The sequence below is a fragment of the Meles meles genome, chromosome 18 (genome assembly GCF_922984935.1).
Source record: "Meles meles chromosome 18, mMelMel3.1 paternal haplotype, whole genome shotgun sequence".
In the NCBI taxonomy this organism is placed as follows: Eukaryota; Metazoa; Chordata; class Mammalia; order Carnivora; family Mustelidae; genus Meles; species Meles meles.
Window position 1 is genome coordinate 23622569 of NC_060083.1, and position 18087 is coordinate 23640655.

The following is an 18087-nucleotide window of genomic DNA, read 5'->3' on the forward strand; positions in this document are numbered from 1 at the left end:
GAGATCAAGACCTGAGCTGAGATCAAGGGTTGGATGCTTAACTGAGTGAGCCACCCAGGTGCCCCAGTATCACTGATGTTTTGAAAATTGAGAAAGCAAATATTACTACTTAATAAATACCAGTTGGTTGATAGACCAGATTTTTTTTTCCAAAAATGGGGCCCAAGAAGGAGAAAATGATAATTATAAAAGCTGTCGCTATTGGTAGAAAGGCCGAGAAGATAGCAACTGGCTTTGTTTGTCACTTCTCTACTGGTATTTGTAGTCCAAAGTGTCAAAAACAGAATATTATTGTTGGAGATTCAAGTATCTGATAGTAGATAGAGAATACATTTAGGGAAAGGCTAGAGGGGCTTCTTTTAAATTCTGGAATTTCATGTCCTTTTAAGACAAGTTGTAGGCTGAACTTTTAATTTTATTTTTTTTAAAGATTTTATTTATTTATTTGACAGTCAGAGATCACAAGTCAATAGAGAGGCAAGAAGAGAGGGGGAAGCAGGCTCCCCACTGAGCAGAGATCCTAATGCGGGGCTTGATCCCAGGACCTTGAGATCATGACCTGAGCCAAAGGCAGAGGCTTAACCCACTGAGCCACCCAAGCGTCCCAACTTCTAATTTTAAATAAGAGACACCATTTTGGGTCACTTGGGTGGCTCAGTCGGTTAAGTGATTTGACTTGATTGCAGCTGAGGTCATGATCTCAGGGTCCTAAGATCCAGCCCCACCTTGGACTCTGTGCTGAGCGTGGAGCCTGCTTAAGATTCTGTCTCTTCCTCTTCCTCTCCCTCTGCCCCTCCCCCTTCAAAAAAATAACAATAGACACATTTTTTAATAAAGGCTCTGTGTTTTTTTTCCAAACTAAGGCAAAATGAAAAGCAGTGACCATTTACGATATTGCTATGCTCTGTTAAAACTGATGTTCTTTGTCTATGCTAATGTACAAGGTCACTGGAGTTTGTAAGGGTGAAGAAATTCCCTACTGATGACCCGTAATACTCAAGGATTGCTATATGTCCTAGAACAAAGCCGATTCATAATTCTACCACGTAGGCCAAAGGCATTACATTGTCAGTTTTTCTTGCCAACTCCTTCCAGTATTTAACTAAAGTATTTGGGAATCCTTTGAGAATCACACGAGTTAACATGAAATTTAACATGAAAATTAATCCTTCTTCCAGTCCAGCATACTCATATTCCAAAGGTCCAAGGGACCTTAAAGGATTTGCCCAAGGTAACACAGTCAAGACTGGAATTCTGGTCTCCCGATTCCAAGTCTAATTAGATAGGTAAGTTTTTCCCATTTCCCCTTCCACTTTAAACTATCCCAACCCCTCATTGCCAGAGATGTGTGTGTGTTTTTTCCATATAGTCTCCAGGCTTCTCCTTCATTGTCTAAACTTCCAGATTTTCACAATCCTCCTACCTTGTCCTTACACTGTTTTCACAGGGCTTCCAAATTCCACTTTAAGAAATCCTGAATGAGGAACAAGATCTGGAGGCTTCCCCACACAGTCCTGCTGGGGCCTCCAAGAAGACAGAGAAATCGGAAAATCACAGTCTTCAACAGTCTCTCTCTCCATTCCATGCTGAAGTTTCCAAGGAAGCAGAGAGAAGCCTCCAGGAGGATGTGTCTGGGTCGCTCTTACACACAAGACTGTTAAGAGTTCATACAATCTGCTCATTTCTTCTCCTTGCTTCCATGCCAGTAAGAAGCTTTGAACCACCTGGCTGATAGCAGATCTCTCTCTTGCTGTAGCACATTTAGCTCCTGCAATATTAGGTCAAAAATTGTGTTGTTGTTTCTAAGTTAGAGGGTGAGCACAGCAGAGACATCCAAGGTGGTTCTGGCCAGGATGACCTCTCTTCCTAACCCATCCCACCTGTGTGGGGCAGAGAAGGGGAGACTCTCAGAGGAAAAGAATGAAGAAAGAATGGAAGTGGGGAAGGTTGATGATAAATCAGAAGAGCCGAAATTTCAAATGGCGGTAAATGAGGAAAGTACATACAGGCTGATTCATAATCAATGGGGCTGGATCTAGGCAAGGGACTGCACCAGAAGGGTAAAGACTGCCCCTGAGCAGAACTGCTGGCTAGCCCAGGTCCCCTGCCATTTTCGTCTCCATCTCCACGCAGGCTCACAAAGTCTGCGACTCTGTCACCAAACCAGGATGAGATGAGAAAAATAAGGACATATGCTGACTTTTTCACAATGCTAAATTTATTCTGTTTAGAGGAATGCCTTATATTCTGAGATTACATCCGTCCTTTATTTAGTCCTAAAACATTTCTTTTATGAGACGACAGTGAAAGTAGACGATAATTGATATTATTTTTGTGCTTCCTTGGCAACTTAGAAATTGATCCCTCTGTGTTCGGTTCCCCTTTTCATTTTGGTATGGCACTGATTCGTGAAAACCAAATGTGTGTGTTCATCTCCTCCCTAGAAAAATACAGACTCGATGGTAAATGGTGACCAACCTTTTTGGAACCAACTTCCATTAATTAACATAACCTCCCAGGAGAAGCCTTAACAGAACTTACTTTTCCTTCTTTTTTTTTTAAAGATTTAATTTATTTATTTGACAGGCAGAGATCACAAGTAGGCAGAGAGGCAGGCAGATAGAGAGGTGGAAGCAGGCTCCCTGCTGAGCAGAGAGCCCGATGTGGGGCTCAATCCCAGGACCCTGGGATCATGACCTGAGCCAAAGGCAGAGGCTTTAACCCACTGAGCCACCCAGGTACCCCTTATTTTTCCTTCTTAATAGTGTTCTCCATAAAAATGTTCTGCAAGGATATCAAATTAGTCATAACAACTACTGTTCAGGGCTTAATGAAACACTTTTCATAACCTCTGACAATTTGACAGGAGTGAATTTAATAATAGCAATAAATACAGATGGGACTACATAAGTCAAGGAAGTCCTGATCCAAAACTCTCGCTGTGTGAGATGGTATCTCAGCTTGCTCATCTGAAATGAACCAAGAAATCAATTACAATGACGATCATGGCAATAAGGGAAAAAATCAAAACAAAATTCACGCTCTCAGAAAGAACACCTTTGTTCTTTTTACCCACTGCTTCCTTTTCCAAGGCTGGAGCTGACAGACTACAGGAAGTGTCACAGAGAAGGCAATGTTAAGAATGAGGGGTGCGCAACCCCTACCCTACCTACCCTGGGGGAAGCCCTCTCAGCCATTTACGTTAGATGGCAATACAACGCAGGCGCACGACATTAGCCCAAAATTTCCTAAGTGGAGAGCAGGCTTAAGACCAGCAGTAGTGGGATATCTGGGTGGCTCAGTCAGTTGAGCGCCTGCCTTTGCCTCAGGTCATGATCCCAGGGTCCTGGGATCGAGCCCCGCTTCGGGCTTCTGGCTCAGTGGGGAGCCTGCTTCCCCCTCTGCCTGATGTTCTCCCTGCTCGTTCTCTCTCTCTCTCTGACAAGTAAGTAAAATCTTTATTTTTTAATTTTTTTAAGATTTTATTTATTTGACAGAGAGAGAGAGATCACAAGTAGAGAGAGAGGCAGGCAGAGAGAGAGGGAGAAGCAGCTCCCCACTGAGAAGAGAGCCTGATGCGGGGCTCGATCCCAAGACCCCGAGATCATGACCTGAGCCAAAGGCAGAGGCCCAACCCACCAAGCCACCCAGGCGCCCCTAAATAAAATCTTTAAAGAAAAAAAAAAAAGAAGAAGAAGAAGACCAACGGCAGCAATATTCTCAGTCCTAGGCAACTTTCCAACCTAGCCTCACCTGTCTTCCTCTAAAGTGGAGGCAGATTCTCCTCCACCCTCCGTTCTTGTCTGAACCTCTTCACCTCCAGCACCTCCCAACACCTCCCATCTAAGGAGGAGTTTGCCCAGGATGGGCTTATGACACATGCCACTACTCCCATCTGCTTCTGGGAAATCGCTGGCCCCAGCCCAGAGTACTTACAGAGCCGTGTCTCTTTGAGGACCTTCATCCTTCATGCACAGCTAAAAGCAAACACAAGGGCAGTGAGTTTGCCTGCTTTTCTGAGGCTGTAGATTAACATTTTGAATGCATCAAAGTAGCTCAAGGGATAGGAAACCCAAATGGCTGTTAATCTCCTACCTAGAAAAATACTCATCCATACAGAGATGGCTAGAAATACAGACACCTCTGCACAGGTGCAGGTCTTACGTCTTTGGCCATATTAATTATCTCTATTGAACCTACAGAGATGTAATTCTTAAATCAAAATGCTTGTAGGATTTAGGTAGTTGAATATTTCTTTTTACTCTCCTTTTCTTTCTCCACCCCCCCCAAAAATTTGCTTTGGATTGGCACCAGTGAATTTCTACTTGGGAGACGTTGTTGCCCCGAATCACACGCAGTTACCATATGTTTCAAGAAGCCTGCCTCTTGCTGTATACTTGCTGTGTAACTGATAAGCCTAGACCATACTGGGCTTTTCTTACAGGCTTCCTGCCGCATTTGCCTCCCTTTGGCGCTGGAATAACTGGTGGAACCAAATGCATGGCATTAACCTATGCAAATACATTCATTGCACCAAGCTAACCAACAAGGTGAACCGTGCAACAATCCAAGCTCCAACCCTCGGGTCTCAGGGCCTGTGGCCGCCCTCCGAAGTTGAGCAGCAAGGGCCATTTTTTTCATGCAGATCTCTGAACCCACAGCAGATGTTTCTCAGTATGTTTATTTATTGTACTGAAGGTACCATAGCAACAATAAAGGAGAATTTAAAGGGCAGAAAAATCAGCCCCCAATCACCTGCAGCTATTTTCACCCAGGGTTTGTCCCGATGACTTTCCATTCTTTGTTAAAGCTGTACTCGGAGTATTTGTACAAGTTTTACTCCTTTGAGCAGCTTCCATTTTAGATCTTTAGAGGGAACAGAGTGTCCAAGTATGGTTCCCAACTCCATAGTCACTTAGACGGTTGGTTCTCTGCCTGTATTTAGATGACTTTTTACCCACATAGCTTAGAACACTTAGATACCTTCATTATTCTTTTTCTTCTAGCAATCAGTCCAAAGCACAACGTCAGAAAGACCACAGTACACGCAGCAATAATGGGTTCTTTTGGCATAGCCACAGTTCTATCTGTTGGAAGGGTAAACACAAGGAACAAGAGCTAACAGTTGTATGGGTCTAGTTCATATATTCCTACTATGTCCCCCCCATGGTGCCTTATACTTAACCTCTTAAAGCCTTCAAACAACCCAAGAAGGTAGGTATCGGTCCCTCGTTTTATGGGTGAGGAACCACTGACCCAAAGTCACAAGCTAGTAACTAGCAGAGATAGGCTTTAGATCTATTACTTTGGAGAACAATAATTTATTGTAATGGGAATAACTCCCCCAAAGCAGGTAATCAGACCATTTTGTGCTTTCCTCATCCAAATTTTTGGCCACACAGAAGGCAGAAATAGGATAATATCAATGGTTTTCCCTGCACTTTAAAAAGCGCCAAGATATTTGGAGGTATCTCCATGGGGGACAAAAGAGGGAAGAAGGACTTAAAAGCAAGAAGAGAAAAACTGAGGGGTATTCGGCTGGCTCAGTCGGTAGAGCGTGCAACTCCCGATCACAGGGCTGTGAACTCGAGACCCACGTTGGGTATAGAGACTTAAAAAAATAAAATATTTTTTTCTTTTTTGAGGACTTCATTTATTTTTTTGACACAGAGAGAGGCAGCGAGACAAGGGACACAAACAGGAGGAGTGAGAGAGGGAGAAGCAGGCTTCCTGCCAAGCAGGGAGCCCGACACGGGGCTCGATCCCAGGACCCCGGGATCATTACCTGAGTTGAAGGCAGACACTTAAACACTGAGCCACCCAGGTGCCCCTAAAAATAAAATCTTAAAAAAAAAAAAAAGGAAGAGAAAAGTGAAAGAGCCTGCTGGACTGAGGGGAGAGAGGCCTGTGGGCCTGAGAAGAAGTGTTGTGATAATACCCCAAGCAGGGGACAAAACGTTATACAAGGGGGCCGCGTGGTGCCCTGAGGGAAGTAGGACTCTAAGCTCCAGCCTTCCCAGATTTGGAAAAGATGTTCATACCTCTCTAAATGACGTGGAAAAACAGAGTCTACTTCTAACTTGGGCTAGAAAGAGATCAGCCCCAATCATGTCAGCTAGAAATGAAAACCCATTCCCTTGTTTTCTGAACACCAGGGAACCTAGAGCTCTTTTGTTCATTCAGACACTGTGGGTGCAGTTTCCAAAAGCCTATGAAAATATTTGAGACCTGGAAAAAATTGATTCCAGGGTGCCTGGGTGGCTCAGTCGGTTAAGCATCCAACTCTAGCTTTCGGCTCAGGTCACTATCTTACTGTCGTGGGATCGGGCCCCACATCGGGTTCCTGGCTCAGGGCAGAGTTGGCTTCAGATTCTTTCTCCCACACCCTCTTCCCCTCATGGCTCGCACTCTCTCTTTCAAATAAATAAATAAAATCTTAAAATATATATATAGGTTCTAAAATATGAAAATAAAGTGGTAAATTACTCAAAATTAATAAATGTTTAAACATCTATAAACATAACTTTGTGTCAACTATAACCCAACTGTTTAATAATAATAATAATAATAATTAAACCTGAGGAACCAAATTAACATCTTATCTATAATAAGATTCAAAATGTATGCAAGTTACAAACAACCTTCAAAAATTTTACAGCAAAAAAGTATACTTAATGTGCTTCATTTTAATATGCTTGCTATGATATGGGATGAAACTTTCAAGAGTGCTTAATTCAGATCAACAAAGATATTTAAATGACCCAGTCTAAGCCCCTGGATTCACCCTAGGAGGGGGAGGGGCTCCAAGCTTGGCCAAGATATTATTTTAGGAATTTATAGGAAATTCAAAGTGTGCTATTTGTCGTACAATTGAGTTTGTCGATTGAGTGTTTTGACTAAAACATTTTTATTGAACAACTACTGAGCAGTAGGTCGTGCTCAGCCTGCAAGAGATAGGCCAGATATGGAAGGCTCCTGCCTTTAAGGAGCTCACATTCTAGTCGTGAAGACAGACATTAAACAAACAAAAACTACAGATTGAGATCAGTGTTATAAAGGACATGGGTTCACATGATAGTACACGAGGGGCAAAAGATGGGAAGGAGGGGAAGAGAAGAGTTTAAATAAATCTCACTTCAAAGCCCAAGTCCTCTGTTCCTCAATATTATAAAATAGGGTCTATCCCCCATAATTATAAGTAAGACACAATAACCACTTACCTTTTACTTGCTTTCCTCTTTATTATGTGTCCAGTTCCTGCTCAGGGTAATTTGGGGGAGTATGTAGATTAAGCATCCTTTACTCTCGCTCTCTTTTAGCGGTTACTAAAAATTTTTCTCATGAGGGTGTGAGTTGCACCAATACTCTGGAGAGATTCTCCTCCTCAGGCCTTCTTGTTAGCTAGCCCTGAGAGACACCAAACGGCCCTCACCTTCTTAGGGACCCCTTCCACTTTCAGTGCCAAGGAACAATTGGGAAAAGAAATCAGAAATAATCCACACACCTGAATATTTTTACCAAGCTGAATAAAATGAAGCCACTCCTGGCAGCTTTCACTCCATAAACAAGCTGAAATGACCCACTGGCTCACTTCAGATTCCAAGTTTCCTGTGAGAGTGGCTTTGGCAAAAAAGTTTAAGTCTAAGGCCCCTGTATTCACCCTCAGAGGGGGAGGGGCTCCAATCCTGGCTAAGATAGTATTTTAGGAATTTATTGGAAATAAGAAGTGTACTGCACCTCTCCTGCTGTCCTGTTTTACTCTCTTGGTATTTTTTCCCTTCCATATTTATTAGGACAAGATAATCCCAACACACAGGCTACACTCTTGTGTCCAAGATCCATGCTTTCACTCCAGCTTCCACAGCCTCATTTAGAAACCACCCTACTGAACAACAAAGCCTGCCCAGGCTCACCGCGAGCATATTTAGCCTGAACCTCAGCAGCAGAGCATTTAATGCTCTGAAGATAGCCCACAGCCAAGGAAATAATAGAGCGGGAAGAAATCAGAAAAACAAGTTGGTTTGGAAGAGCTCCATCCAAAACCCCACCCATCTAAGAGCCAAGTTGCCAAGCTAGCATCCTCTTGCCACATGAGTCGTATGTTTTTGTTGTTGTTGTTGTTGTGGGTTTTGGGTTTTGGCGCTTTTTTTTTTTTTTTAATGGCACAGAGAACTTGTGATTCCTTCTTAACCAAGAGAGATGATATAATTCCCTAATCTCCGTGCGTAATTTTCACAACCGGTTAGAATGCCGTGGCTGGAGGTGCCCGCCAGCCATGCTTTGGAGGGGAGGTGAATAGGCAGGGCTTCAATAAGGGGCCTCCTCCTCCACTTCTAGATCCCATGAGTACTTGGGTTATTTGTGGGTTTGGTTTTGAAAGCAAGCAGCCCCTGGGCATACCGTCCAGGACAAATTACTGGACAGGCCAATAATCACAGTCATGGGCATTCAACTGGGTGGGTGTTCCCCACCTCCCCTTGAGAGGGAGGAAATAAGCCTGGTGCTCACATCGTCCAACACTTCTGGCAGGGGTTCAATTGGCTTCCCAGGAACTAGCAAGAAAAGCAATGTGTGGGCACAGGGAAGCAAAGTGAAAATGTTCTAACAAGAAATAAGAACCTCAGCTTGTTTAGCTGTTCTTAGCATATTGGCCTCGGACCAGGAAATGTGTGTGTGAGCATTTCCAGCATCTGCGACTCCAGGTATCTTGCCTTTATCTTTTTCGTCTTTTGGTTTTTTTTGTTGTTGTTGTTGTTGTTGTTTTCAGAAAAATTAAATTTTATTTCAACAATGCAGATTGTCCAATTAGAAGGAGAAGGGACTCATTACATATATCCAAACTAAGGCGTTGTAACCAGAAAATTAACTTGGCTTGCCCAAGTTTGCAGATCACATAAACTGGTATGTTTCTCAACTTCATAATTACAGTTTTAACATGAAAGCAAACTTTAAAGATTTTTTTTAGTGTGTTTTTGTTTAAACAACTAAAATTGACAGTTAAGGGTCTTAATAAATGGTTGTTTCAAATTAAGAGCGATGTTATCTAAGAAAACCTAACTATGCTAAACAAACTTTCAGAATCTGTATCAAAAAGGAAGTTATTTTTGAACTTGGATTCATAGCAGCAAAGAATGAGTGACAAGCTTGATGGCTGCCAGTTTTCATCTCACACTGTCCTGTTTCAACATCTGAAAATTTTCAGGGCTGGGGCATTGTCTAAAGAAGTCCTCAAGAGTGAACACCCTCCATGGGTCTTTTCTGCTGTGCTTAGACTGTGGCTCTCTTTACCCTACTACCAAGATGGTCGTTCCCATTCCAGTTATCACAACTGTGTTCTTGACTATTTCTTTTTGTGCTGCTCACATCAAGGTAAGTTTTTTTTTTTTTTAGATGTTATTTGTTTATTTGACAGAGAGAGAGAGAGAGAGATCACAAGTAGGCAGAGAGGCAGGCAGAGAGAGAGGGGGAAGCAGGCTCCCTGCTGAGCAGAGAGCCCGACGTGGGGCATGATCCCAGGACCCTGAGATCACCACCTGAGCCAAAGGCAGAGGCTTAATCCACTGAGCCACCCAGGCTCCCCTCGAGGTCAGTTTTTGCCCCAATCACCTTTGTTAAGTGGAGGTGTGGGAACACTGGTCTGCGTTCCATTCACTCTCTGACCTGGTTTCTTTCTACTGTCTTCCTCGTTTTCTCGGCTCAGGTCCCCTTTTTCTTTTTGTATGAATGAGAAGTATGAGGAGGGAAGAACGCGTGGAGCTTCATTTGTTCCCTGTTATTTATTTCAGGGGTGAAAAATCTGGGTAGGTGAGGCCTGAAGCCAAGAGAAAGACTTTTTACACCATCTTCCCCCTCCCTCACTGCTGCTTAGCCTATAGATTACAATTTCAAAGTCAGGAGTGATTTTAAAGATTCATTTCCTTATCTATCATTCTTTCTCTTTGTGTTGCTGACTTCTCTTTTTGTTTGTCATTAGGCTATAAACTCCAAAGTCTGCTTCCTACCAACCTTGTTGCCTAAGAGAATGCAGGAAAGGTACTCCTCCCTAAAAGCCAACCAGAATTGTCTTCCACCACTGGGTTCTAAAAAGGACCTTAGCCCAAAAAGTGGTGCTGTATATGGAATGGGTATCCTAAATGGAAGAACTGGAGTTCTTAGTGGAAATTCCTTGGATAGGGATGACTCCCCAAAGAAAATCATGGCTACTAATCATAAATGTCATCATGATCTGTGGCCACAAAAATATTTATGAAAACCTATTCTGACTTTTTGCCTACTCTACTTGAAAAGAGAGTTACCTTTGACGATGAGGTGGAAGTCCTTGGTCTCCATTCGCATGGATGAATTTGCAACACAGCTGTAGGTTCCATTGTCAGACTTCTTGACTTTGGTGATTGACAGTTGGAGAGACTCACTTGTCTGATGGACTTGGTAATTTTTCTCTAAAATCAGGATGTTACTGTTTTTGTACCACGTCATTTGAGCCTGGGGGTTGGATTTAACGCTGCAAACCAGCTTCACATCATTGCCTTCCTCAGCTGTTTGGAAGTCATCTCCACTTAGAATAGGAGGAACTGCAAGACTCAAGCAGGGGGGTTGAATTAACAGATAAGCAGTAGTTAACTGTCAACGTTCAAGATCTTCCTTCAGTCTCTCTCATGTAGTCGTTCATTCATTTGACAAAAATTTATTGAGTACCTACTTTGTGCCAAGCACTGGACAAGGAACCAGGGATACAACAATAAATGATATATGTCCAGTTCCAAACCTCATAGAACTTCTATGTGGTAAAGAAGATGAACCATGGAAAAACGTCTATAATAATGAATCTGGGGCGCCTGGATCAGCCATTTAACAGACCAACTCTTGGTTTCGGCTCAGGTCATGATTTCATGGGTCATAGGATCAAACCCCGTATCTAGCTCTGTGCTCAGTAAGGAGTCAGCTTGAAGATTCTCTCCCTCTGCCCCTCCCCCTACTTGCACACACAAACTTTCTCTCTCTCTCTCAAATAAATAAATCCTTAAAAAAAATAATGAGGGGTCCCTGGGTGGCTCAGTCAGTTTAAGTGTCTGCCTTCCACTCAGTTTATGATCCCAGGGTCCTGGGTTCAAGCCCCGCATCGGGCTCCCTGCTCGGCAGGCAATTTCCATCTCCTTCTCCCTCTGCCTCTCCCCCTGCTTATGCTCTCTCTCTCTCTGACAAATAAATCAATAAAATCTTTTAAAATAGTTAATTAGTTATAAGTCTTTGCTCTCTGACCTTGAGAAAGTTACTGAACTGCTAAGTACCCGCTCAATTTCCTCATCTAAAAAGTGGGATAATACCTCTACCTGCTGTAAAGATTCAATGAGATAATGCCTGTAAAGAATTTACCACAGTGCTGGTAATATTATTGTGGTGCTGGTGTTGGTGGCCGGGGCGGCCACGGTGGTTTTGAGGTTTCCTTACCTCCCCTATTTTTGCATTTTATCTAACCAAATTTGCCCTGGCCACATTTAACCAGTGCATACTTGCATTTCCTCGGTGATCCCCTAAAAATAATGTCCTCCTCCTGGAAGGTGCTCCAATCATGGCAACTTTGACATCTATGGAAGATGTGACCTTCTGAGTCTCTCTCCTCCCTCTGTCTGAGCAAGTCCTTACTCCCTCCATGATAAGGGCAGGCATAGAGACATAGACTTTGAACACGTTTCTCTTTGCCAAATAATTCCAACCCTCTTCCCCACCGGGGCGTTCCAACATCTTGGAGGAGAAATGGTTGAGCTGACTCTTTTTCTCCTCTCTGCCCGTTGCATTTTCTGGTTGAGGTGCTTGAAGAGTAGTAAAGTGCTTGAAAAATGGACAGTAGGAAAGAGAGGTGGAGAAGAGGAAAAAAGGAGCTTGGATAATCTGCACACTGAATAATTAGACCCTGAGTAGGCTGTGCTATTAATAACACTTTCAGAAGAATGACATTTTGTTGCTCTTTGGAATGAGCTTGAAATTCTGTATCCATATCCAAGGAGCATGTTAGATGGTATTCAGAGATGTAGGAAGCTCCTGAATAGATAACAGAATTACCAAATGTACTATAGGACCTATGGACATGTCCTATTAGTTGTTCCTTTTTATTTAACTATTTATAGAGTTAATTTTGAAGCTATACGTGGTCAGCTATACGTGGGTATTCCCTTTTATAAAAATTTTATATAATTTTATAAAATTAGCACATTTCCGATAAAGTTAAGGTCCTCTTTGACTCCATCTTGTTCACTTCCTGGCTCCCCAAAGAGGCCCACTGCTGTGAATTTCATGTAAATCTCTACAGCTGTTTTTTTTTTTTTAAATGAGGTTTTTTTAATACATATACTGTACCGATAGAAAATACATCATATTGGGGTGCCTGGGTGGCTCAGTGGGTTGGGGCCTCTGCCTTAGGCTCAGGTCATGATCCCAGGGTTCTGGGATCGAGCCCCGCATCCGGTTCTCTGCTCTGCGGGCAGCCTGCTTCCTCCTCTCTCTTTCTGCCTGCCTCTCTGCCTACTTGTGATCTCTGTCTGTCAAATATATAAATAAAATCTTAAGAAAAAAAAAAGAAAATACATCATATTGTTTTAGGAGGCTTATAAAAGACTCTATTCACTCGATAGCTTGCATGTTTTTGAGATAAATCCACGTCGAACCACAGAGACCTAGCTCATTGTTTTAGAGTGCTACCGTGCGATAGAGGACTCTTCGATCATTTCCCTTGATGAGGATTCTTTTCTTTTTTCCCTTCTCCTTCTTCCGCTTTATTTATTTATTTATTTTTAGAAAGAAAGAGAGTGGGAGTGCAGAGGAGAGACTCTTAAGCAGGCTCCACACCCAGCACAGAGCCCCACATGGGGTTCTATGCAGGGGTCATGGGGGGGGGGGGCTCAATCTCACAGCCCTGAGATCATGACCTGAGCCAAAATCAAGACTCAGTCACTTAACCAACTGAGCCACCCACACACCCCTAGCCAAACCAATTTTCAAAAGGCAAATAACCCAATAGAGAAATGGGTAAAGGACATGAGCAGGCATTTCACACAAAAGAAACATGAATAGGGGCGCCTGGGTGGCTCAGTGGTTTAAGCCGCTGCCTTCGGCTCAGGTCATGATCTCAGGGTCCTGGGATCGAGTCCCACATCAGGCTCTCTGCTCGGCGGGGAGCCTGCTTCCCTCTCACTCTCTCTGCCTGCCTCTCTGCCTACTTGTGATCTCTGTCAAATAAATAAATAAAATCTTTAAAAAAAAAAAAAAAAAAAGAAAGAAACATGAATAGCCAGTATACTTATGAAAGGGTGGACACCTTCATTCTTAATTAAGAAAATGAAAGTAACATTCCAAATCGGGCTGGCAAATTCTTGGAGTGGGAGGATACTCAGTGCTCAGGAGGGCGTGGGGAGACGAGCACCCTCACGTACTGTTGTGGGGGCATAAATAGGGCAATGAGGCAACACCCAGCATATGTGAAAATGCACACACAACTCTTCAGCCCCAGGTTTCAAGTACCACGTAACACAGCACAGACAGCGGCTGCTGGCTGGCGGTCTCTTCCCTCTCACTCACAGGTGACATTCAGCACCACTGAGACGGACACCGACTGGTCCCTCTGTAGCTTGCAGGTAAAGGTGACCCCGTTGTCGTTTTCGCTGATGGAAGAAACACAGACTGTACTGGAGTTGATTTTGTTTCCAGATTTCAAATCCACTGTTCCCTCTTCTCGGTACCAGAGAAGTTCTTCCTCTCTGGTGTGGTTTTGAACAGCGCATTTCAGAGATTCTTGGGATCCAGGCCGAGTGTCCAGGATATAGTTCTTAGTGCTATTATTCACAGTTAAAACAGAAGCTGGGAGGGCAGGAAGAAAGTATTAACCTAAAGTGAATGATCAAAACGACGTAAACGGGGGATTGGGTAAACAAATCACGTTACACCCATACAATGAGATATTCTGCGATAATTAAAAATAGTCCTATTGATCTATATGGTTTTACAAAGGGGAAAGTTCTGTAATGTATTATTACCTAAAAGAAGTTATGTTAAAAGTAAATGTTAAAATGATGGTTACCAGATTTTGCTCCACATTGGAATCACCTGGGGATCTTTAAAAACACATGGTTGGCTCCCACCCCCAGACATTCTAATTAATTTATATGAATGGGTGCAATCTGGGTATTGCATTTGCAAAATCCCTTCAGGCAATTCTGATGTGCAGTGAAGTTTGAGAACTACTATGCACAGAATTACCCCATTTACACACACACATGCATGGATGTACACACACACGCATTTAACAGGAAAAGTCTTGGAAAAAATTTCAGTGTGTACACAGAACAGGATTGGTAAAAATAGAGAAAAAACTAGAGAAGTACTTTCTAGACATGAATTGTTTACTTCAAGGGGTTGAAAGTGGCAAAGGAAGGGTGTGGGAGTGAGGAAATACAAATGAAAAATATTGATAGCAACATTGAAAAATACTTAGGACACAACATTAGGTGAATAGGCAGAATGTAAATTACATCTCTAGTAATTACTATGAGTGTATAAAAATTGAATATGCAACTGAATATGGGCAAAAGCTGATTTGAAAAGGTTTCCGATTAGGTAATGGGATTGTGGAAAATTAGTCTTGCATTTCTGATGTTTGAATATTATTTTGGCAGTGTAGTAAAATAATTGATGTTTAAACAGCTGTGGTCTGTAGCACAACCGAGTTGTTGTGCGAAGGATTATCAGGATATATAGCAGCTGGTTTCCATCTGATTTTCAGAAATCCATTCACTGTAACATACCAGAATTTCAGTTCTTACTTCCCTAGTTCAGAAGCAAGTAACAAAAGCTAAAATTGACTTTAACTGCACACACTTGCCCCCGATGTGACATTTGTTAATATAGTCTGTAATCATATGAATTTTTCCTTTAAAATGCATAAACTATTGGCGAAAATGATGTGATTGCTGCCTAGTATTTTTTAAAAATCTGGAAGAATATATATCGAAATGTTGTTGAGTGGTTAGCTCTGGATGATGGGATTTAGTTTTCTTCTTTTTCTTTAAAGATTTTATTTATTTATTTGACAGAGACACAGTGAGAGAGAAAACACAAGCAAGAGGAGTGGGAGAGGGAGAAGCAGGCTTCCTGCTGAGCAGGGAGGCCCCCAGGGGGCTTGATCCCAGGATCATGACCCAAGCTGAAGGCAGACACGTAATGACTGAACCACCCAGGGGACCCTATTCCTTTTTTTTTTTTAACTAAAATTTTATTTATTTGAGAGAGAGAGAGACAGAGGGGTAGACAGAGAGAGAGCATGCACATATGTGGAATAAAATTTAAAACATGCACATGACAAAGGGAGACAGAGAGAATCCCAAGCAGACTCCCCACTGAACTTGAGCCTGAGCCTGACACAGTCTGATCCCATGGAATCAAGAGTCAGATGTTCAACTGACTGAGCCACCCAGGTCTGCCTGTTTTATCCTTTTATATATTTCCTAATGTTTTCTACAAGGACTGTGTATTGCTTTTAAAATTGGTGTTTGTGGGGGAAGGGGATCTACTTCCACGCTGGGGTAGAGAACAAATGCAGAAAAGATATTCTTGTAAGTGGGTATGCTTTCATAAACAGCAGAGTGTACTTTGGATGTCATTAGTAATGAAATGCATTAAAACGTAGAAAAACAACGGCTGTGGCTCTGGAGAGAATAGAATATTTACTCTGTCTTATAATATCAGAACCATAAAAATATTTTTCCATTTAATGTCTTATCATGCGGTCTGACTCCTCTACTCTGAGCCATACTGGCTGTGTATTTGGTGATTTGGATTTTCCCAGTGCCCGCTGATCAGGTTTTAATTGGCAATGTTTATTTACAAAGAGACCAAAGGAATATTAACTTACTTGTCACCTCACATGGCAGAAACAAAATCACTAAGAGAAGAAATCTGCATGTTCTCATGAGGCCACTGACGTTCCACGCCATCTTTAACAAATTTACGTCTGATCTGCTGGGGGAGAAAGAGTGTAGTTGGTCCTGTACTTTGGTCTATACTGAGTTTATGAACCTTCCTCTTGTCTATTATGCATTTAAAATAAAATCCCAGATGAGTCATCCCAGCTGTACCCTTCTAGTTTTTAATTAAACAATCCTGTTCTGATTACTGAGTTCAAAGTACTTTTAGTATTAGGGATTTTTTTTTAAGGCAAGAAAAAGAAAACCACAAGGAAATACTACAGGGCAGCACTGGCAAAGGCAGAACCTGTCTTCCTTGGAGAAATTGATAGGATGTCATTTTAACCGAAAGAAAGAAGAAACTTTCTTCATTCACAGACAGTCTTTACTGAGCTGCAGTAATTCTGATTTTGAAAGCCTCTCTTGGACCGGTGTTGTAAAGGTTGCTCTCTGCTAAAGAGAGTTTTTGAGACTGCTCCAAATCCCATAGACTCAGACGGTTCATACCTTAGAAAAGACTCAGCTGCCACATGGTCTGTAGTCTGAATCACATCAATCTCTCTGCTTTCCCCCATCCCACTACCATCATCCCCCTTAGAATACACGTTCCATTTAACCCAGTATAGACTAAAAATAATAGATAATAAAGTCCTCCTTTTTTTCCTTCTATGCTTTCCTGCGGCTAGCCCTTTCCCTAGATACTTTCTACTTCATTTGGGAAAAACATGGATGTATTACTTCCTTTCAAGAGTACCACTATGAATATGGTAGAAACACATGTTGAATGCTTTCTATGCAACAGGCACTATGCTGAACAGTCTACAGACATTATTTCAATCTCGGTGAAGTCCCTAACAGCCCTCTTGAGATCACTGCTAAAGGTTTGGAAAGACTATATAATTTGCTCCAGATCCTGAAGACAGGAAATGTCCGGGCTAGGATTTGAACCCTGGACTTCCAAGGCCAGGGCTCTTAAGCACTCTACTGGGTAGACTGATATTCTCCTCCTTTAAGAAGCTGCCATTAATCCCTTCTGAGCCTAGGCCTCTCCATAAACATTAGGGACCTGAAGTTTTGTCCCCCTAATACAAATATTAACCTTCAAGAGCTGGAATGTAATTCAAATATTAACTGGCCTAGGACTTCTGTAGGCAGGCTCTGCTCCTCCCCATCCCAGGCCTGTCCTGACAGGAGCAAGCTTCATTCTTGTCAGACTCACCTCTTCTGACCGGCAACGCTATGTCAATATTTCAATAAGATACCATTAGTACCGACATCAATTCTTTTGGGGCGCCTGGGTGGCGCAGTTGGTTAAGCATCTGCCCGCAGCTCAGGTCATGATCTCAGGATCCTGGGATCCAGTCCCGCATCGGGCTCCCTGCTCAGGGGGGAGCCTGCTTCTCCCTCTCCTCCCCGCTTATGCTCTCTCTTGCTATCTCTGTCTCTGTCTCTCAAATAAATAAAATCTTTTTTAAAAAAATCAATTCTTTTGTAATTTTAAAACCTTGCCAAAAAAGATTTCTATCATAGTACTGTAACAGTGATGATTTCAGAATTTGGTCATTAATAGCCTTTTCCCAAGCACTGTCCACTGTAGGTGCCTAATAAGATCTGAGAGTGTGGGCTCATTAGCAAGGAGGATGATTAATTTCTCCCCTTCTCTTCCACCATACCAGACAGCATCCTTTCAAGATGAATTTCCCTTACTTGTTTTTAATTTTCACGACTTTCTATACAAGACAAAGATTTACTGCTTACCTGCTGAGCTCTGAAAAGCTGACTTCCTTGGCCAACTGTTCCTTCATCTGGAACCCTGAATCCTTTCCCTGTTACCATCTTTATACTACTTGAATTTAAACACTTTATGACAGTAGGGTCAAGTCAGCAAAATAAATTGGGTTCAAAGTCTGTTTCCTTTTATGGATTCTTAGAGAAGACACTAACTAGGAAAGACATCTTCAGATCTAAGTTTTCATGTGTCCCTAAATTACTAGGTGAGGCCAGAGATTACTAACAGAGATATAATCATACCAGGAAAACCTGACCTTGTGCAAAAATGTGTAGCACATTTCACCGAACATTGCCATGTTCAAGTTAGATAAAGCACTGGGCTTGGGTTACCAGTGGTAAGTAA

General features: G+C 42.4%; 1 protein-coding gene across 6 annotated transcripts; it reads right to left on the bottom strand.

Annotated features, from left to right (window-relative positions):
• Positions 1-461: 461 nt before the first annotated feature.
• On the bottom strand, positions 462-17794 carry TMIGD1 (transmembrane and immunoglobulin domain containing 1). 6 transcript variants are annotated; one of them, XM_045986539.1, is made up of 7 exons: positions 17712-17777; positions 15902-16008; positions 13573-13851; positions 10296-10571; positions 4984-5087; positions 3937-3977; positions 466-1768 (listed from the first exon to the last, which is right to left on the bottom strand). In XM_045986539.1, the coding sequence occupies exons 1-7, from the start codon at positions 17756-17758 to the stop codon at positions 1762-1764; spliced, it is 861 nt and encodes a 286-aa protein (XP_045842495.1). In that variant the 5' UTR covers positions 17759-17777; the 3' UTR covers positions 466-1761. The 6 variants fall into 6 exon arrangements, with proteins under 6 accessions (XP_045842498.1, XP_045842495.1, XP_045842494.1 ...); XM_045986538.1 differs by lacking the exon at positions 466-1768 and adding an exon at positions 1802-2440 and having other exon boundaries at positions 15902-16005; positions 17712-17794; XM_045986537.1 differs by lacking the exon at positions 466-1768 and adding an exon at positions 1802-2440.
• Between the last annotated feature and the right edge of the window lie 293 nt (positions 17795-18087).